Consider the following 22,878-nt stretch of genomic DNA (forward strand, 5'->3'; position numbering starts at 1 on the left):
TGTAGTAGAATTATCATTCGTTTGTTTATGATGTATTATTACATATTATTTGTTGCAATATATAATGTATAATTTGTTATCCATTATTGTTATTATTAGGCTATTAGTATTATTATTATTTGTTATTATTATTAAACTATATGCTCAAACAGCCACATTGTAATAAAGCAAAAATAATGCCATATTGTCACATGGATAATCCATTTTTATTTATTTTAGAAAATAGCCTACATGTTTCCATAGTTTGAAAGTAGGCGTTTTGCATTTTGTTGATCAAAAATATATTGGTAAGCCTTTAATGATATTATGGCTTGTGCTATGCCCTGTGTTTTTCAGTGCATGGAGAAATGCCAATATCAGTTTACACCGTGGACAGGCCCCTTACCATTCTGAGGGAGAATTTATGTCGTGTGCTTTCAAGAAATTCTTAATTTACACGAGAAGAACACGGGATATCAACGTATCCATTCGGCGCATGTTTCGGTGTAGGAATTCGGGAACCGTATGAAGTGCATTGGAAGTGCTGCCACAGCGCGCGTTTTAAGGGTGTTAGTTGAAAAGCCAAAATCATGACAAATAGACGAAACGGAAATCGTTCTATTTTCTGGGTTTGATGGACCGACATGACAGTAAAGGAATGAAAGCCTAACATTTAACAAAAGGAGGGGCAGAGAGAGAGAACACACAATGAAGGAGAAATCCAAAACTGCCGCAAGGACTAGACGGGAAAAGGAGAACAGCGAATTCTATGAACTGGCCAAAATGTTGCCTTTACCCTCGGCTATCACGTCTCAGCTGGACAAAGCGTCTATAATAAGACTGACAACAAGTTATCTGAAGATGAGAATTGTCTTCCCTCAGGGTAAGTATATTTTAAGCTTTAACAATACAGTCTTCTCTTATATAGGCTATGCCATTTGCCATTTATCTGTAGACTATACTTATTTGTATTTTTCTGTGGGCCCATCTCTTACCTGTTTTTTTGTTCGTTTTTTATTTATTCACCTGCATTTTCCTACTGATTATGGTTATTGTGCATATGTTTATTATGCTACGTTATATCCTATAACAGCTGTTAATACGCTATATTGTGTAATTATATTTATTATATTTTATTATATTTATATATTATTATATTTATATTGCGATGACACCTAGCAGCTGCTGTCTTTCTGTTGCAGTCATTGCTGATGTTGTTGTTTTATCTTATTAGCCTTTTGATTTGTTTTTTTCATCTACCAGTTATTGCTACAATAGGCTACCATGTTGCTACAGTAGGCCAGTGTAATTTCATGCGTGCGTGTGCGTGCATGCGGAGGGTCGTCGCAGATCCACGCCTCGGCGTGTCTACATTTAGGCCATTTTCGGGGTCAGGGGATCGAAATGCGTCGAAGGCGATTAGCCACCATCTTCCCTCGATCTCAACAGGCTGCTATGCTGTGTGACTGACAATGACGGCCGCATCAATTATAAAACGCCCTGCGTGCTACTGGCATCTGATCACCTGAGGCGCGAAACAGCGGGAGAAGACCTAATTGATCCACTCAGGTCGCTTTCGATTTTTCCAGATAAAAAATGTCTAGGCCTCTGGGGTGTGATCTCTTCATACTTCTATTCAGTCATACTCATATCTGTTTTTATCACACATGATAGCCTACTCATAGTCAGATTTACTCCATGATCAAAACCCGGAAGTGCACTTTAAATGCTGGTAAAGCCTAAAGTGCTCATTACTGCTGCAAGCACTCAGAGATGCATCTTGGAGGGCATTATGTTCCTTCACTCATTCACAAAGATTGTTCAAAGGTTGGTCTACCACCCCAACATATGAAAATGCAGGTTTGACTTACTTCATCCTAGTCAATTGTCAACGACACGGGCTAATTAATAGTCTAATGCATGGCTGGCTACTACTGCCAGCATTTATTTTATCTCCTGATAGGCCTACTTATGCTACAACATTTCCACAATCAAAATATATGATCTACATTAGTCATTTCATTTTCTAATGGTCTGTTGCTTGGTAAACATGCCTGGGCGAAAATAAATAATAATAGCAAGAACGACATAACGACAGACAAAGTCAGCAATGGAATAATTATACAGACAGAAAAAGTAGGACTACTAAACAACGGCAAGTAGAAAGTCATAATAAACCCTATGGCCTCAGCAAAATCGACAGAAAATAACTAGATTGAACAACAATGACTAGCAATGGATTCTGATTCATACACAATGTTTGGAGAAGGGGAGACTTGTGTCCCGAGAGGAGTGACTGACTGTGAGTGAGTACAACAGAGCGGCGTATGTCTGTCTGGGGAAATGAGGGCTGAGAGAGAGCGGCTTGTTGGAATCCAATCATTGCAGCAGGCTCAACCTATACCCCGCCCGTTCCGGTGTTTGGAGGATATGTTGGCTTTGCTGTTGTTTGGCCGGAGAAGAAGTCGAGAGGAGCCAACATATTCAAATAATGATTTACATATTTTCATGAACCCTTGTGTGGTGTTCATGTTTTTGTTATTCTCCCAATGTTCGCAGGTCTGATGGACCCACAACATTATTGGTTTTTTTAAAACAATACAGCCATAACAATTAACGTAAAAAAACGTAATACTTAAATGTTGACTTACATCAGTTAGAAGCAATATAGACAGCATACATGGCTAGATCACATTTATCAATAAAAGCGCTATTCGTTTTTTTCGATAAATTTAGATTTTTGTAAACAAAATTAAATTATAATCAAGACATGGGTAAAATAAATCATGCTTATCTTGAAGAAATATAAATGACACAAGGTTTTCATCAATATTGATGTTTATTGCTTTGAACGGAAAAAATTGTACATACAGTATTTTATGGAAATGATAAATGAACCCCGTTGAACACAAAATAAGGCCGGTCTATACATCACATGAGGGACAGAGTTTTACTGTGTGTGTGTTGCAAATGTATTTTTTTGCACTTGATGCATGTATACTGTGTCTTCCTGTCCTTCTTGTGTTCACACACATCGCAGTGCTTCTTCTTGTTGCTACCGGCTGCAATTATATAGTGATGACAACACTTAGTTCAGGAATTTTACTAACATCTCACTCACATATACAATTACAGCAGGCCAAGGTAGGAGAGTCAGACACACACACACATGCAACAATATCATTCACACTTACTTCCGGTATTGGAGTTGTTGGTTCTGTGGGTCGGGCGGATGCGAAGCATCTTCCTCCTGAATCCTCCTCACGAAGGCTGCAGAAGCTGGAGTACTTAGGATATGTTGCCTCCTCTGGATTTGAGGTCTTAACAAAGCCTTGCCCAGCTCCACGAGAAAGAGCCGTCTCTTCTGGAACTTCCCTCTGTTCCAATCTGGGTTTAACGCCATCCAGATGGCAAACACGTTTTACACTGAGATGTCCAAGATGTTGAAGTATATCACAAGTGGCCAGCGTACGGTTCTTATTTTTCAGCTGTAGCCAGTCACCAGCTTATCTAAATTGTCCACCCCTCCTTTTGTGGCATTGTAATCCATTATGATTTCTGTTTTTTTCATGTTCCTGGCCACAAATTCTCCCATCCCTATGCAGCGTACTCAAGAGTACCATATTTTTGCCTTTCTTGGCAGGACACTAGGGACGTGTCGGCTGTGAACACAAACTTAGAGGAATTGAAAGGCCTGTTCCGTGTTTTCAACAGCGGAGGAGGGAGCTCTGGCTTGTTTTTTCATACTGTTCATACCATCGTCAGCTTCCTCTTGGTGAGCTCCTGTCCCAGCTTGTGCAAAGTAAAACAGTTAATGCATGTGATGTTGTGGCCACGGAGTCCCTGTGTCACTTCCAGGAAAACCCGCATCCCTTGGTTCTTCTCAGGGGCTCCTCCATCTACACTTGCAAGTTCCACGCATATGATGAAGCAGCATCACAGGCAGCCCAGATCTTGATTCCATATTTTGCAGGTTTATACGGCATGTACTGCCTGAAGGGGCAGCTGCCCCTAAATGGCATAAGCTGCTCATCAACAGTAGTGTTGGGTCCAGGGTTGTAAAACAGGGAAAGGCAGTCCACCCACTTGTCCCATACTGACCTGATTGCAGTTAGCTTGTCTCTCTGCACTGACCTGATTGCAGTTAGCTTGTCTCTCTGCCGCAGAGATGGTCTGGTGTCTCGGTTATTGAAGCGGATAATCTTGGAAATAATGTGGAAGTTTTCCAGAGAACTTGTTGCACGGAAAGGTTCCCTGCCAGTTTCTGCATCCCACAGGGATTCTGTGGATTCCCCATTGGATCCGAGAACACCAGCAAGGATAAGAACCCTGAAGTATCCAAGTAAATTAGTTTGGTCCATCTCTCTGCAAAAACACACCTTCCCTCCAAATTAGTGCAGTCCAGAATGATTTTCTGTATGGTGTCTGGGATGAACAGTTCAAAAGAAGACTTGATGTCCGCCATATGAGTGACAGCCATCTGCGTCGGCCTTGGTTGCATCCTTATCACGTTGGCATTCATGCGGGGTGGCTCATTCCTTGGGCAAGAAGACCATTAAATGTCTTCTTTTTTTTTTACATCCATATGTCTCCTCCTGCAGGCTGCTGATGAGCTGGTTGCTGACTGGCTGGTCCTGGGGCTGGCTGAGTGTCAATCTCATCATATTCTTCCATCACACTGTCAGACTATGAATTGACAGACACAGGACCCTCCTATTCTGAAAATTCTTCATCTTCCAAAGTGCAGAGCAGAGATTATTTTTGCCATACTGATTGATTGTGGTAAGGAACCACACATGCAAAGATATTTATTTGTTGTGTCCCTCAACAAATATGCACCTGACTGGGGTAGAGTGTGGGAAAATACAGCACTTTTTTACAATATACCGAAATAATGTATTGTAATAACATTGTGCAGGTTCCCGCAAGACATTGTGTAGTTTCACACACTGCAAAAGGTAAAGAGTGCATGAAAAGAGGGAGACAGGCTATGTGCTATGTTCAAACAGCAGGCCCAGGGAGGAGGAAGACAGAGTGAAGGCACACAGGAAACCTTTTTATTTCATTTCTACTTGTTTTCAGAGAAAAACACACACTTTCCCTCACTTTTATTACCCTCGGGTCCAGTGGACCCAAACACCACATATGTAATATAAATGTGTAGGAGAGAGCACATGGTTCACTCAATGAAAATGTGTTCTTTTACAAGTTCTTCACAGAAAATAAGCCAAGGCCAATGAGTCTCAGGTTGAATTTTTTGTTTCATTGTATCATTTTTCTTCTAAGTAACCTTTGAAAATGTGTCCCACAGACCCGAACACCACACAGGGGTTAAGAATGTTATTTTCAGGAATTTCTTGACACTATTTCATCCTTCCACAAGGATGTCGTCCTGACACGAATCTAGGGTTGTTACCCAAGCAGGCTGGTTGTTCGTTCTATCAGTTCTGTTGGCAGAGACATTAGTTCTGTATCTTTAGACACCACCCAGTAGTTGGTTTTAAATGTCTACTGACTTACTGGCTGGCAACCCCTTACTTGCTAGCTAGCCAACCACGGCTAACATATAGTCGGGTCAAACAGTGCAGCCATAATAACTACAAAGTATCTGTATTTGCATTTGTTTAAGCTGTTTTCTAGTGACATTTATTTGGATTCATGCAAAAACAATGAGCTAATGATGCTCGATTTCACCTGACATAGAAAATGTGCTCTCTCGTCAGGACACTGTTGTTCAGAGGAGCTAGCCAATAACACAGCTAACACAATCACTTCAAACTGAAGCAGGAAATAACTAGCTGCACTTCATTTAGTTGTACTTGTTTTCTATTGATATTTTTTCTTTTGTCATACAAGATATGCTGATTCGTGATTTTGACTGGCTGAGAAAAGCTGCCTGCCTGTCTGTCTCATAGCCTACTATGCAACAGCTGGAGATCAAATTTGAATATTGAAACAATGTTGCAAATGCTGGAGAGACAGACAGCAAGGTTTATACAAATCTCTGCTGTTGAAAACAAAATGTTAGTCTAAAAGAAATGTGAGATAATGTCTAGATGCTTTTTATAGTGGAGATCAAGTCTATTAATTGCCTGGCTGGGCTGATTAAACAGTGGATTGCACAGTCAGATAGAACAGAGTAGGCTTTTTAATGTAATATATTTAGCCAGTGGTAACTTGTGGCATAGACACCGGCAGGAATGCGGTTTTAATCAATCAGCATTCAGGATTAGACACACCCATTGTATAAACAGACAGAAGAACTAGCCAAAAGTTGTTTAGAGAACATGGCTCTTCACTTTGTTTGAGTGAAAGAGAGATGAGTACTGCCTGCTGAAAATGACTTTTTTCAGATCACAAATAATTACAAAAAATTATTGTGTCATGTCATAATCCTATTTGGAAAATTCTCCATATAGTTACATACTAGTTGTGTTCAAGTACTGGGCACACCCCTACTATCAATCAAGTTATAGTAACTAGCTTGTCTAACTATCTTAACTGGCATGCCTGCTGGCAAGGTTGGTAGACTTTAGAAAATAAGCAATTACTAAATGTAGGCTACTGAATAAGACTCACCATTTTAGCAGGGATGCAGAGGGCATATTTAGTTTCTTAAAGAAAGAGCACCACCATTCAGGAGGATACAGACAGCTCAAGTGGTATGCTTAGATATGCAGAAAAATAAACACATTTTTGACATAGAATTAAGCATAATAATTATGGCTCCAGGTTGCAGGAAAAAGCTCTTTCAGACGTTTGAAAAATGCTTAAAATCCCCCCCAGCAATCCTCACATAATTTGCTCCCCCTAAGATGTCTGGGGTTCATGACATTCCTGTGACTGGCTGCATGGTGAATACTAGGTGTATTTGTGTATTTGCTACACATCTATTGGTTATCTAGGTCTTCACTTTATCTCAACCATAAAGTTTCCCAGTGTTGTGTTTAGGTAAGCTCATGACAAATGCAAGGAATGACGTTGCAAGAATCTGAAGAAAAAAAAGTTACAAAAATAAAAATAGCTTATAGGCCTGTAGCATCTGCCATATCATGTTATGACAGTCTTATCGCAGGTCACCTAAACGGAACAGACACATTGAATTGTTTTCACTTTACTACACAATTACCGGTGCAAGTTGCAAGAAATCACGAGGTAGGCTACTTAGATGTGATGATACACAGTGACTAATGAGGACTGATGATTACAAAATTATAATAGGCCTATGCTAATTAATTGTATGACAAAGGCCTACTGATACCAAAACCAACACTATTATTTGGAATGTTTTCTCTTAGCTATTTGTAACTTTGCACTATTGTGTTTTTCATAAGCCTATAAGCTATCAGCCATTATGTATTAGAAATCTCTGATTATTGCTAATCAGAATCATCTACAATACATTTTTATTGTGACCAAGTAATTGTGCACATTATAATCAATCAAATTATTCTACATCATATCAGACTCTACCTACTGTACCTGTATTTGAAATAGCAAACATTATATTTGATAACCATTTGTGATTATAAATGAGCCTACATTGTAAAACATTTCCCGTTGATTTTACAGTAACTTACTGGTGACCAGTTACATATTTAAGTTACTGTAAAAAGCAACAGTATATTGTTTTTTTATGGTTTACTGTTGCATTAATTGACTTGCAGTGTCAATAACGCTTATAAAGTTGTTTTATGGTAACAAATACTCTTACCGTGAAGCCTTCTTTGCATATTTCCCAGTGTGCCTTGCCTTTTGGGAGAATTGTACAGTCACCTACCATCCATGGCTGTTAGTGACAGAGACATGGTTCCATCATTTTCAGTCCTGTGGCTTTCACCAAGTGAGTTCCTAGGCGAATGTTATCATGACAATTAAACTATTTTTGACAATACATTATATATCTCATAATAACTTATTTTGATGTCTAGTTTTATCCTAATACAGCTGCCTGAAACTCATGGTTTTACAGGCCACATTAGGCCTGCAAGTAGTGTTGCAAAATTCCACTCTTTCCCAAAATTCCCAGATTTTCCAAAAATTCTGGTCGAACGATTCTGGATTTCCTGCTTATTCCTTCCTGTTTCCAAGACACTTCCAACTGGGATTTCTGGAAAATATGGGAATTTTGGGAAGGTTACAAGTATTTTGCAACCCTACCTGCAAGTCACATTATGCTGGGTTGCAAAGTAATGTGTAATTCCTGTTGGAATCCAGCCAGAGTTAGGATATCCAACCACTGGATTGAGATTGACTGTCACGGTTCGGGACATTGGGAGTAGACTATCTAAACCATTTAAACTGGAACAACCATTTCAATAACGGATGCAAAAAAAATCAAACTAACTAATTGGATTAGTTTAGATTTTTATTTAATTTAACTTTGTGTAGAATGCGTTTAATCAATGTACATGCAAAAACACAGATAAAAAATAAACTATTTAAACATATCTACCTGCAGTAGAGCATGCTGGGAAATATGATACAAATTATTTCTAAGACTGTATGGTACCAATAATAATACTGTAGTCTTTTTATGGTACCAAATTATCTTACTGTAATTTTTTTTTTAACTGTTGTTTTACAGTAGCTTACAATTTTACGGTATCAAAAGTTATAGTATTTAATTGACGGTACCATTACTGGTATTTAATATATTGACAGGGGTGTGGGAGGGGAGGGAGAAAGTTGTTCGAACTCAGACAAAATGATGTTGCAATTCGCCTAATTTCCACAAGGGGCCTGCGTTTTACAAGTAGCTCCTATTTTTTGGGTGCTTGTTTTACCTTTTATGATGGAAAATGATTTATTTGTATGATGTGCCTGATTGTATATTTTATTCTATAATATAAAACAGCATGGCCATAAACAAAGCAATGGATATAAATAACAAAACAGGTACCAATTATCTAAGAATATTGGTATATATTTGTAATAATTATTTGCTCAAACGTTTTCTCACTTGCTTTTGATTTTGTTGCCCTGTGCTTTTAGTGTGGAATTCTATTTTGAATATTATAAGTACAGTAAGTGACCTGCTACAGTGTTTTATGTAGTATTTTTTTACGGTTAAGTCCGAAATGAATTTTTCCCAAAATACAATGTTGTTTACGGTATTCTACTGTATTCAATTTATACAGTATGTTTCTATTCACTATATATTAATTTACTAGGGCAATTACATTTTTTTTTTTTTTACAGTGTACCTATCCTTTAGAAAATCATTATTACGGAAATATGCCTAACTATTTCTTCAGCGGTTGACATAAGTTATCAATTGCTTGTAGAACACATAGCTGAAAAGTAGCCAACAGGATGAATTATTTTGGAATATTATTGACATTAATTGGCTAAATAAACATTTTGATTAGGCTTGTATTGAATTTGATGAATGTTTTGGTATATTTTGTATTTATTTTTTATTGAACCTTTATTTAAAAAGTCAGTTAAGAACAAATTCTTATTTACAATGACGGCCTAGGAACAGTGGGTTAACTGCCGTGTTCAGGGGCCTAAACACTAGACGTTCTTTATGAAAAAAGAAAATGTGCCCAATTAAAATAGTCAAAAATGTGTCTAAAAACAGAGAAAGCCCTAAACCGTTGTCTGCCCAAACTAATGTTAGGCCTAATAGTCAACAGAATAATATTTGTGTAGGCCTACCTGTAATGGGTTATTGAAACTGGGGAACAGCTCAGCCTGTCTGAAACCTCGTAATCATCTAAAAATATCCCGAGAGCAGAGATGTGAGATGTTAACCCACCGGGCACACACTGGTTGTTTCCAAGTAATTTCAATGAATTGACGTCTGTGCCCAGTGGGAAGTTTCTCTGCTCACATCGACTATTCTATGGTTCAGGGCACTTGACGTCCGTTAAGTAGCACTTCAAACGCCAGGTGCATCTATTCTTTGCCTATTAGGCCTATTTGTAAGACATGTAGGCTAGCCTTAATGCTCATTGAGTCCGCGGTTTCGCTTCTCGAATACATCAGACAAATTAGTAACCTGTACATATTGTGACCCCTGTGATATAGTAGCTGAGTTGAATTGCGAGAAAAACAGCCTCTCACCCATGATTGCAGCGGCTAGCAATTTGAATATGACGCATGCAACGAAGGGACAGACATGCATGCACAACAAAATATCACTATCAATTATATAATCCTTACATTCATGTCAACATTTTTTAAATAATGTGTCTATAAAGCAGGCCTACTTTCGACTGGTCATGTTGTGGAGCTAAAATTAACAGTAAATTGCCAGACTAAAAATGTACGGTTTTGCTCAAATTAATTGCGAAAATATCAAATAGCCTGTAGGCCTTGCGTAAAAGAAAAAGGAAACAAATATATAAAATAGGCTATACTCTCCTTGTCCATTATTATAGGCCTAAATCACTGCGTCAAGCTCATTGCAAACCAACGCTGCATGTTGTTTTCAGAGGGAGGCTACTTTGCATGCGTGCAGAATGTAAAATATGTTTTCCACGGCACCTGGGTTAATTTGACTTCTAAACAAATAAGGAGATGAGCTGTGCAAAAGCTATTTCAAATGTTGACCAAATAATTTGTGTATTGTTGTTGAGCTGTGTAAACGCGAAGGGATCGTTTGGACAATATTGAAATGTGAAATGGTGGTGGGTTATTCGAGTCTTTACTCAGACACTGATTGTTTTTGTACGATTAGCATTTTCTATCTGGCTTGGCGTTGCGAGAAGAGCCGCTTGTATTTATTTGCATTATCGTGTTTTGTTGGTTCCGTTGAGGATGTCATATGTTTCATGCATTTAAAGTTTTGATGTTCACTTAATTTGTATCAACTTTCTGCAGCATTTTGTTCATCGTACTTAAAAAAAAAAATGTTGACACACATAGCTGTATGTATTATTATTATTAAAATATATAGGCGTAGAACAACAGAGAGAACTGGCGTAATAAAAACCAGCATAAAGAAACATTGTCACATGCGTTACGTGTATTATTGCACGACTATATGGTTTGCGAAAAGGAGCTGATATACATACTGGCGCTTTGTTTCAGGTTTGGGTGAAGCTTGGGGTCACACGAGTCGAACGAGAACTTTGGACAATGTCGGACGTGAGATGGGATCCCATCTTCTCCAGGTAATTTTAGCTTAGTCTACCAATTTAATAGAACATTCACTGCAAAATATGATGGTTTAAATAGCCTACTAGTAATGAAAATAATAATTCTTAAGATGTATGTAGACATGTTGCATTTGATTTGATAGGTTGGATCCCACATCCTCCAGGTAATTTAGAAAGCTTACTAATTTATATTTTCTAAATTACTGTCAAATATTATATTACAAAAAATAATGATTCTCAAAATGTCTACCACCGTTCTGTTACATTTAGTTTGATATTTGATCTCACGAATCTGACTGTAATGCATTGAGTGCTCTTGAATAGGCCTCATATTTCTTTGATCTACGCATTAATTTATGCATTTTTTTCTCCAGACATTGGACGGCTTCATCTTTGTAGTGGCGCCGGACGGAAAGATCATGTACATATCTGAGACAGCATCAGTCCATTTGGGACTCTCTCAGGTCAGCACCTGGTCATAGCCTATTCATCTTAGCCTATTTAGTGTTTTTGGTTTGTCAAGTTTTATTTGGTCGAGTGAGTGGAGTCTTTTTTATTTGCTATGCATAAGGCTTAAGAGCTTGTGATATCCATATTACAAATGTTTTTCATGTTCGATATTATGGAATTATGTTTGAATGGTTGAGTGATTAATACTGTTTAATTACCGAGGTAATTCTTAACAGGTAGAGCTGACCGGGAACAGTATTTACGAATATGTCCACCCCGCCGACCACGACGAAATGACTGCCGTTCTCACCCCACATCAGCCATACCACTCACATTTCGTCCAAGGTAGGCTATATGAATATAGAACCAACTTGGAGAGAATAAAACCCCATATAGAATACAGTTTTGTACGTTGGATAATAGACTGATATTTTCAGTCTCCTCTTCCAGAATATGAGATGGAGCGCTCTTTCTTCTTGAGGATGAAATGTGTGCTGGCAAAGAGAAACGCCGGCCTCACCAGTGGTGGATATAAGGTAGACGATTTGCAATGGAAGTATATAGCCTAATGCTGCTTGAAAGTACTATCTATGTTGTATACACATTCTATTGATTTAATAAATGCCAAATTAATTATAACTTAATTAAGCGTAAAGATAGGTTTAAGTATAATTTATGGAAATGTTTAAACATTTACAGTGAGCGTAAAAAAATTTACATAAAAAGACTGGACAAAATAGCAACATACCCCCCCCCCCCCCCCCCCCCCCAGGTGATCCACTGCAGCGGTTACCTAAAGATCCGTCAGTACAGCCTGGACATGTTGTCTTTCGACGGCTGCTACCAGAACGTGGGCCTGGTGGCAGTGGGACACTCTTTGCCTCCCAGCGCCGTGACAGAGATCAAGCTGCACAGCAACATGTTCATGTTCAGAGCCAGCCTCGACATGAAGCTAATCTTCCTCGACTCGAGGTAGGTCTACAGCAAAACATACAAATAAAGCATGGGTTGAAGGATAGGATATGGAGGAGAATAACTGAATTACATAGTCCTATAGCAGGTGTTTTGATGAGCCAGCCATGACATAAACCAGCTAAAGTTGTTTTTTGATGTTTTTTCCACTAGTGCTCTGTGACAGTTGTTAAATGACTATTAAGTCCCCAACTTAATGGAACAAAACAGTATTGAATTCACAAACATGAAATGCTACAATATATTCCATTATTTATGGAGTTATAATGGCTTACTGCATCTAAAAAGTGTCATGTCTTATTATTTTAAAGTGGAATCCTGGACCTCAAGCCACTGGGGTCCACTTTACAGAACGTTCTGTTCCTTCTCAGCATGAAAACAAGTTTGGATCCAATAGAACTCTGAGCATATAATGATACATGGAGGGAGAACAGCGTGAACTTCAATACATGAAAGTCCATGGCTGAAAGAGAGGACAAAAACATTTGCCTTCTCACCCCTTCCTCCCTCCTTTTCTCCCTCCTCCTCTCCCTAGGGTGGCAGAGCTGACTGGTTACGAGCCCCAGGACCTCATTGAGAAGACTCTGTACCACCACGTCCACAGCTGTGACACCTTCCACCTGCGTTGTGCCCACCACCTGTGTGAGTTAGTTACAGTAGGTTGGGCCCTGCCTCGTCAGACTACCTTTTACTGGACTTTTGGCTCTTTTCCTTAACTTTATCCCACACATTGAAATACATTTCTGAAATACATTTTTATCAAAGGACACAACTATAAAATACACCAGACCTTGGCCTGTAACACACATACAGTATTAGCTAGCTGTGCCTTTCAACACTCCAGAGGAAATCAGAACTTGAGATCCACACCACATGTGGTACTCTGACTTAAAGGGTACCCTTAAAGGGTACAAAGTTAGGATTCAGCCCCTTTAGAACACACACCAGAATGATGGTCAGCAGAGTGCAACTGAGTGCCTCAGACCAGAATATCGGCCATCATTATCAATACATTTTTCAACGGTTCGACATGTACAGCAGCAGGTGGTCTCTATAACACACCATGGGGACAGCAAGCGATGGAACGGCCCCCTGCCGCGCTCAGTTGTCAATCATTAATTTAGAATGACCCATGATAGGTCAAAACAATCCCAACTAAAATATGTCTCCTCTTCTCCTATCTTCTCCCTCCTCCTCCCCAACTCCCACCCCTTCCATCTCCTCTCCTTTGATCCTCACAGTGCTGGTGAAGGGCCAGGTGACTACTAAGTACTACCGTTTCCTAGCCAAACAGGGGGGCTGGGTGTGGGTGCAAAGCTACGCCACCATTGTCCACAACAGCCGCTCCTCCAGACCCCACTGCATCGTCAGCGTCAACTACGTTCTTACGTGAGTCTCATTCTGTTCAATTCAACTCAATTCAATTCAGTTCCATTCAAATCGATTCAAGCTACTCCCTTTCTCTACTTCATCAACATCTGAAGTTGTGGAGGACTAAATATATTATTATCATCATCATTATTATTATTATTATTATTATTATTATTATTATTATTTCAATTGAATTTGATTTGAGTTTATGAAACCCCTCGGGGCAATTAGAATGGCATTGTCAGAGCAGAAGCAACAAATAATTGAATGAATAAACATAACTATCTCCACATACAAAACATTACCTTCTCGTGGCCTGTGATATTAGTGAAATACTGACCTCGTCCCCAGGCTATTGCTCACAGTGCATATAACTAACTATTCAAAGCTGGCCTTAGTGGGAGTCACCATAGAATTCTATTACTAAATAAAATATTTGTTACACAGGCATAATAATATCTGGAATGGTATCGAACTCATCAAACACGTGGTTTCCATGTGGTTGATACCTTTACATTGACTCCATTCCAGCCATTATTATGAGCCGTCTTCCCCTTAGCAGCCTTCTGTGATTTGTCATCATTCCTTTTTTGCGAATCACACCGAGGCGTGGCTCTGTGCTTGTGGTGTGCTAGCGTACAGGGAGGGGTAGGGGGAAGGTGTTGTGGGAGATGATTGTTTGGTAGATTAAGCCAAATTAGCCAATGCCTATGCGAGGGGAGGTTCTCCCGACCTTTTTGTATTGGCTAATGAAGGCCAAGTTTGACACATTGGTCCACCAGACAAGTGTCTGGGAATGAGATCAGTGAAATACCAACAAACTTAGTTCATGACCCCAGCTAGACTGATAGTGGGTAGGGCTGTGTGTACCTCTCACATTCTCAGTTTGTTCCCTTTATGGCCACCTCTATTGCTACACCCTAATTTACACAGAACATGTTTTTTTCGGGTGCGATAAGACCTTTGAGACCAGTAAGATAAACATTGGGGGAAAATACCTACTTTCATTATTGACCTGGTGTCTAAGGAAAGAAAATCTATTTGACAGTAAACTGGAAATCGATAGCAAACTCATACATGCTGCCCGTGTTGGATTTTCATTGTTAGATTTGGATGATCCAGACCTAGCTCTTTAATCTCTCTCTCTCTCTGTGTGTGTGTGTGTGTGTGTGTGTGTGTGTGTGTGTGTGTGTGTGTGTATTTATTTAAGCCGTCTGCATTTCAGCTCTTGTGTATTTACTATTGTTATGTATTTACCGCAAACCCCAACACACTCAGAAATACAACTCAATAAGGAGTGAGGCTTCTCTAGTGTATTCATACTGCATGTTTAGCTTATATTCAGGATGAAACACGTTTAGCTTGTATTCAGGATGAAAAACGTTTAGCTTGTATTCAGGATGAAACACGTTTAGCTTGTATTCAGGATGAAACACGTTTAGCTTGTATTCACGATGAAACACGTTTAGCTTGTATTCAGGATGAAACACGTTTAGCTTGTATTCAGGATGAAACACCTTTAGCTTGTATTCAGGATGAAACACCTTAAGCTTGTATTCAGGATGAAACACCTTTAGCTTGTATTCAGGATGAAACACCTTTAGCTTGTATTCAGGATGAAACACGTTTAGCTTGTATTCAGGATGAAACACGTTTAGCTTGTATTCAGGATGAAACACCTTTAGCTTGTATTCAGGATGAAACACCTTTAGCTTGTATTCAGGATGAAACACCTTTAGCTTGTATTCAGGATGAAACACCTTTAGCTTGTATTCAGGATGAAACACCTTTAGCTTGTATTCAGGATGAAACACGTTTAGCTTGTATTCAGGATGAAACACCTTTAGCTTGTATTCAGGATGAAACACCTTTAGCTTGTATTCAGGATGAAACACCTTTAGCTTGTATTCAGGATGAAACACGTTTAGCTTGTATTCAGGATGAAACACCTTTAGCTTGTATTCAGGATGAAACACGTTTAGCTTGTATTCAGGATGAAACACGTTTAGCTTGTATTCAGGATGAAACACGTTTAGCTTGTATTCAGGATGAAACACGTTTAGCTTGTATTCAGGATGAAACACTGAGTTACACGTGGGTTCTCCCTCTAAAAATGGTCTAAAGGTAATACAGATTTATGTGTTTTTGCGGCAGATGGAACACTTTTTCCCCCTCAGCACTGGTTTGATTGAATTCCACCCTGTGAGATACACCAACATACAGTAAATAAACATCAAATACCTTTCAAATACTGCTGAATTTTACAATGCATACTAGACCAGCAAAGCCATTTCATCACCTTAACCTACAGCATTTTATTCCATCAGTTCACATCGTTCCATTAATAAATCATGATTCTGGGATGGAGAGCCAGTGGCTTATTTCAGATGGGAGGTGGTCTGACTTTGACCCCCATGTGGAATTCAGCTAACACAGCTGAGTTTGCACAAAAGCCTATATCAGCACTATTGGCTCTAGCATAGGTCACCGAGAGGACACATAGGATGGAGAACCAGTCACTGCTACTGTACCTGCAAGAGCAATAACCATGTTTGTGTTTCAATTAACACCCTATTCTCTATAGTGCACTACTTTTGACCATGGCCCATAGGGCTCTGGTCAAACGCAGTGTACTATGTAGGGAATAGTGTGCAATTTGGGATGCCCCCTATGTCTCACAAAACACTGACTATCCAAATATTGCCTTTCCCATTGCAAGGTGCCACACACATAAAGAGCGGGTCATATTAAGAAACATACTACAGCAACTGGTTGAGTGGGGTCAGAGACAGGGAACAGGGGTTTAAAATGCCACGTGCTGGTATTACATACTGCTGATGTGATAAGTTAAGAATAGGGCCATGTTTGCAGAGCGTTTGACACAGGAACCGCTTCATGACTTTGAAGTCTGATAGAGTTCATTCCCAGGACAGTGGGTTAGAATGCTAAGGTGGTAGATGCATTATATGATATGTACATACAGGTGACAAATGAATAGTCAATGTTGTGTTATTCAATCTGGGAGGGGGTTGTGTGTGTGTGTGTGTGTCGAGGTACATTTTCACCTCAAGAGAATGTAAGATGAGACTGAGGGAGTAGATTCACAACAGGCATGGTGTTGACATTATGGGAATGGTTGTAATTTGTGTGTGAGTGGAAGTGCGTGTGTTCTGACAATGTTTGTGCAGTAGCAATGAATTATTAACTTTGCTTCGGGTGTTGGTTGTGTTTCTCAAAAAAGGAGGGTTAATCTCTCAACCTAGTTTATCTTATATAACCTACTCATTTCTAACTGTCATCCCATTAATAAATTAATCAAAACTCCAAAGAAGGTGTTAGTGAATTATGTCTCTCTCACTATCAATAGCAAATATTGGCAGAGACAATGGTGTATATATATACAGTGCCTTGCGAAAGTATTCGGCCCCCTTGAACTTTGCGACCTTTTGCCACATTTCAGGCTTCAAACATAAAGATATAAAACTGTATTTTTTTGTGAAGAATCAATAACAAGTGGGACACAATCATGAAGTGGAACGACATTTATTGGATATTTCAAACTTTAACAAATCAAAAACTGAAAAATTGGGCGTGCAAAATTATTCAGCCCCTTTACTTTCAGTGCAGCAAACTCTCTCCAGAAGTTCAGTGAGGATCTCTGAATGATCCAATGTTGACCTAAATGACTAATGATGATAAATACAATCCACCTGTCTCCGTATAAATGCACCTGCACTATGATAGTCTCAGAGGTCCGTTAAAAGCGCAGAGAGCATCATGAAGAACAAGGAACACACCAGGCAGGTCCGAGATACTGTTGTGAAGAAGTTTAAAGCCGGATTTGGATACAAAAAGATTTCCCAAGCTTTAAACATCCCAAGGAGCACTGTGCAAGCGATAATATTGAAATGGAAGGAGTATCAGACCACTGCAAATCTACCAAGACCTGGCCGTCCCTCTAAACTTTCAGCTCATACAAGGAGAAGACTGATCAGAGATGCAGCCAAGAGGCCCATGATCACTCTGTATGAACTGCAGAGATCTACAGCTGAGGTGGGAGACTCTGTCCATAGGAAAACAATCAGTCGTATATTGCACAAATTTGGCCTTTATGGAAGAGTGGCAAGAAGAAAGCCATTTCTTAAAGATATCCATAAAAAGTGTTGTTTAAAGTTTGCCACAAGCCACCTGGGAGACACACCAAACATGTGGAAGAAGGTGCTCTGGTCAGATGAAACCAAAATTGAACTTTTTGGCAACAATGCAAAACGTTATGTTTGGTGTAAAAAAAAACACAGCTGAACACACCATCCCCACTGTCAAACATGGTGGTGGCAGCATCATGGTTTGGGCCTGCTTTTCTTCAGCAGGGACAGGGAAGATGGTTAAAATTGATGGGAAGATGGATGGAGCCAAATACAGGACCATTCTGGAAGAAAACCTGATGGAGTCTGCAAAAGACCTGAGACTGGGACGGAGATTTGTCTTCCAACAAGACAATGATCCAAAACATAAAGCAAAATCTACAATGGAATGGTTCAAAAATAAACATATCCAGGTGTTAGAATGGCCAAGTCAAAGTCCAGACCTGAATCCAATCGAGAATCTGTGGAAAGAACTGAAAACTGCTGTTCACAAATGCTCTCCATCCAACCTCACTGAGCTCGAGCTGTTTTGCAAGGAGGAATGGGAAAAAATGTCAGTCTCTCGATGTGCAAAACTGATAGAGACATACCCCAAGCGACTTACAGCTGTAATCGCAGCAAAAGGTGGCGCTACAAAGTATTAACTTAAGGGGGCTGAATAATTTTGCACGCCCAATTTTTCAGTTTTTGATTTGTTCAAAAAGTTTTAAATATCCAATAAATGTCGTTCCACTTCATGATTGTGTCCCACTTGTTATTGATTCTTCACAAAAAAATACAGTTTTATATCTTTATGTTTGAAGCCTGAAATGTGGCAAAAGGTCGCAAAGTTCAAGGGGGCCGAATACTTTCGCAAGGCACTGTATATTGGAGGAATTACTTATTGTACATCATTTTATATACTGTATTGCCACAATTCTGTGAAATAACATGTTTTAAATGTGCTCACTACGTGTGCAAGTCACACCTCTGTGAAACCCTGATGAAGGTCTATTGAGCAAAATGTTGGTTGAGGGATCCATTGAATTGTTCATGGAGTATTCTGGATTACTATTGCGCCAGAGTTCCATCTTCTTTTGCTAATGTGCTCGCTCTCATCTGTGTCTGTGTGTGTAGAGATACTGAGTATAAGGGAATGCAGCTGTCCTTGGACCAGATGACCCCTAGCAAGCCAGCGTTCCACTACAGTAGCCCTCCGAGTCGTACAGAGGAGAGGAAGGGGACCAAGTCCCGTTTGACACACACCAAGGCCAAAATCAGAGTGTCTCCCTACCCACAGCAGGTAAGACACTTGGTACCGGTGTGGTGTACACAGTGATACGATTAGAACAGGTCTGATTATTTCGCCCTTAGCCACAAACTCTTTTAAGCCCGGTTCAGGTACAAGAGCCGACATAAAGCAAGACGGTGCCTCTTTACAATGACGTGATACATATTTGATACAAATTTGACACTTGTTCTAGGCAAGGTGTTGTAACAAACTAGTATCCTGAAATACATGCACCAGAAACAAGGCAGACTTTGTGACTTGACAGACCAGAATACATGACTAGTGTGCAACATTCTTCATCAATAATCAGTATAATGTGTATTTAAGGTAAACATCACAGAAGATGGAGAGGGTGTAACACCACCTTCTACTGCTTTAAAACGTAGTTTAAACCTTGTACATTCCAAGTTCTAGTTTCCTAACATGTTCAACTTTTCTCCAGTTTTCAGCCTTTCACCCCGAGCGTTCCGAGTCCGACCAGGACAGCCAATGGGGAGGCAGCCCTCTGACAGAATCTGCCTCCCCTCAGCTGCTGGACCAAGGTGAGGGAGCGGAGGGCGGGGCCTGTGCCTACAGACTCTACCCGGACTCCGGCTCCCTCTGCTATGGCCTGGCTCTCTCCGAGGAGGACCTCACGCACAGCCACACCCACCATCCTGCCACTGCCTGCAACAGTGGTGCCCACTGCCAGGCTGGCCGTTACTTCCTGGGCGCTGCTCCCCAATCTGGACGGGAGGCCTGGTGGGACGCAACACGCTCCGTCCTCTCCCTGCCCAAGTCGTCTTTGGAGAATGGCGAGGGCTACGACCTCACTTCCTACCACAGCGTGGTCCATGGTGAGGCGTTAGGGTCACAGCCATCTGGTTAGAAAATCATCAAACGTCACTTTTCCCTGGTAGCTCCTTGATTGAATAGGCCAAGGGCATTATGGACCATGGGAAGTTGTTTACACTGTTACCGTCTGTTTGCAATAATTCAAGAAAACTTATTTCATCTTTCATGTCCTCAAACTGAGAGACAACTCCCAAAGATGCTGCTGCCAGGAATGTACTGTCTATTAGGGATTTACATGACTTGTTCAGTTGTATGCACATTATCAAATATCATTACACGCTTACTGTGCAAACAATAGTTGAAACAGGTGCCAGCTAGGTCATGTGGATGAATGACAAAATGTAGTCCTCCATTCCAGTCCTATTTTAAGTTTGTATTAAAAACCCCTAGAGTCGATGTCTGCGCCCCAGTGGAAAACGAATTAGCAAAATAAAATCTATCAGTTTAAGGTGGAGATATCTGCATTGGATGTGTCTCAATCCACCGCATCTGCCCGATGTCGCACTTCCGCATCTGCGGTGAAAGGTGACAGAGCCAGAGTCAGACCCTGAGACATCCTGAAAATCGGTCTGCTCACAAAATCGTCTGCAGTATTCGAACGGTTTGGCCTACAAACCCTCACAAACACAAGGGTGTTCTCCATTTTGTTCTACAACCCCCAAATGCGTCTTGGGACTCGTCTGAAGTCGGTACAGCCGATCTGCCAACTTCTGTCTGTAGCGTCCGAGCAGTTTGGGCTACACACTAATATGACACATTTTGGAAAGGTGAGACTCTCACGAACATGTACATGTGGGTTGTTTTGCTCTAGGACGACTCGTCACAAGACTCATCTGAAGGTCCCCCGGTACCAGTGGAGTGCCAAAAATAAGGGGTTAAATACAAAAATGATTCCTGATCTTTCTTAAATCTCTCAGAACAACCTTCCTTTAGATTTTTTGGTGGGACTGTTGTTTCATGTAGTGAATCTGTTATTCAATGCATTTTTATGGGCTAATAGCAGTAAGGCCCATTTCATCAAATCATTTATTTCGATTTTTTTGCAGATACATCAAGGGGTCTTAACATTCTAAATCAAATAGCTAAATGATCCCCCGTCTTAAAACAATTCCATATAGCTTAGGCAGGGATTAGACTGTTATGGGTTAATTGCAGTCATAGGCACTAACTCACATGAGTATAACATAAATATGCAATAAATCCATGTACTGTGAAAATCATAACAATATGTACATTTCAGTTTAGGATGGCTCTAAGAGTTTTGTTGATTAAATGTTGGTATTATTATTTCATACATTTTGAGATTTTAACCTTGGATTTCTAAACGTTGCCACCTTGTCTAACAGGAAGGGGTCACTGGGACGAAGAGAGCGTGGTCAGCTCACCAGAAGGGGGCGGAGGCTCCACCAGTGACTCGGGCGAGCGTTGCCGCGATGGCACTGGCAGTGACCATTTCCGAGCGAGTCCTCAGGAGCCCAGCAAGATGGAGACTCTGATCCATGCCACGCAGCACATGATTAAGGAGGAGGAGAGCCGTTTGCAGCTGCGCAAGGGGCCACTGGACGCCCTGGGCCCAGTGGGGGGCCCCTCCAACAACAGCCCCTGCTCCTTCACCCCCTCTACCCTGCCCCTCCCTCAGGCCGCCATGCCTGGTGTGGTGTGCCGCGGGCCGGGGGTCGCCAACGGCATCAACCTCACCCTCACCTCCGAGCGCCTCTATCCCCGCGATGATGGCAGCAAGGTTTTGGATTCCCATGGCAACATCGACAACAACACAGCCAGTCCGGCGTCTCTGTCGCGCCTCAGCAGCCCCAGCACCGATGGGATCCCCAGGTCAGGCCTGTCTGTCTCAAAAGACTACCTGCATGGTCAGACAGACGTCTCACCCCACCACCACCCTCTAGGGCAGCAGGGGAGTCCACTGCCTTACCAGGCCCAGGAGATGCAGCCCCTGGACAGGCATGCTGCCTACGCCCTGACCGGCTACTCCCAGGTGCACCTGTATGACGCAGAGAGCCTGAGGAACTACTCGGGGCTGGGCTGCGGAGGGGCTCAGTACGACATGGTGCCCCACATGAGGATGCAGGCCGACCAGATGCAAGGACACAAGGGCACATCAGTGATCATCACCAATGGGAGCTGACCATACATAACGGACAGATCCATCCTAGTGTCTCAATGATGGAGTGTGTATGTGGGACTTATGAACTGAATCCTTTCTCATACAGTTCGGCCTTTTCTTTTTGTTTATTTTTTGCGCCTGACATAGGACTTAGGATATTCCCCATAACACCAGTCTGCTCTGTTACACTTCACTGTGCCCTTGAGAGCCCAGACCCAGCAAGCAAAGCTGGTTGCAATGATGTCAGGCTGGCAGCTTTTGTTATGCCTTAGTCAAGTTGTATACTGATAATAAAAGGTCATTCTTTCAATGCCTTTTTACCGACCAGAAAAATATGTCTTGACCTGGTTGTAATTTGGTTACCTACTGAAATTGTAACCAAAATATGACATCATTAAAAAGACATCGTAGCTTGTCATCTTGTTATCTGACATCTACAAACCAGTTTACAACCAGAAACTGACGTAATTATGACGTTTCATTCCAAATATTGCCCTCTGGACAATTGAATTCCCCCCCCCCCCTGCATTGAACTGAGACGCTGCAGAATGACTATTCAAGTTTTCAGTGAGTTTTCAGCTTGGTTAAAGATAAACCCAATGTTTTAGGCCCAACATAGTCATGCAC

At 40.8% G+C, this 22,878-nt stretch overlaps 1 protein-coding gene across 1 annotated transcript; it reads left to right on the forward strand.

Annotated features, from left to right (window-relative positions):
* The first annotated feature begins 687 nt into the window (after positions 1 to 687).
* On the forward strand, positions 688 to 22,272 carry LOC139407728 (single-minded homolog 1-A-like). The gene is made up of 12 exons (XM_071151582.1): positions 688 to 862; positions 11,020 to 11,102; positions 11,462 to 11,551; positions 11,774 to 11,882; positions 11,988 to 12,073; positions 12,310 to 12,509; positions 13,045 to 13,151; positions 13,751 to 13,898; positions 19,142 to 19,307; positions 19,738 to 20,144; positions 21,480 to 21,841; positions 21,908 to 22,272. The coding sequence occupies exons 1-12, from the start codon at positions 688 to 690 to the stop codon at positions 22,270 to 22,272; spliced, it is 2,298 nt and encodes a 765-aa protein (XP_071007683.1).
* Positions 22,273 to 22,878: the final 606 nt, after the last annotated feature.

Source organism: Oncorhynchus clarkii, chromosome 4 (genome assembly GCF_045791955.1).
Source record: "Oncorhynchus clarkii lewisi isolate Uvic-CL-2024 chromosome 4, UVic_Ocla_1.0, whole genome shotgun sequence".
Taxonomy (NCBI): domain Eukaryota; kingdom Metazoa; phylum Chordata; class Actinopteri; order Salmoniformes; family Salmonidae; genus Oncorhynchus; species Oncorhynchus clarkii.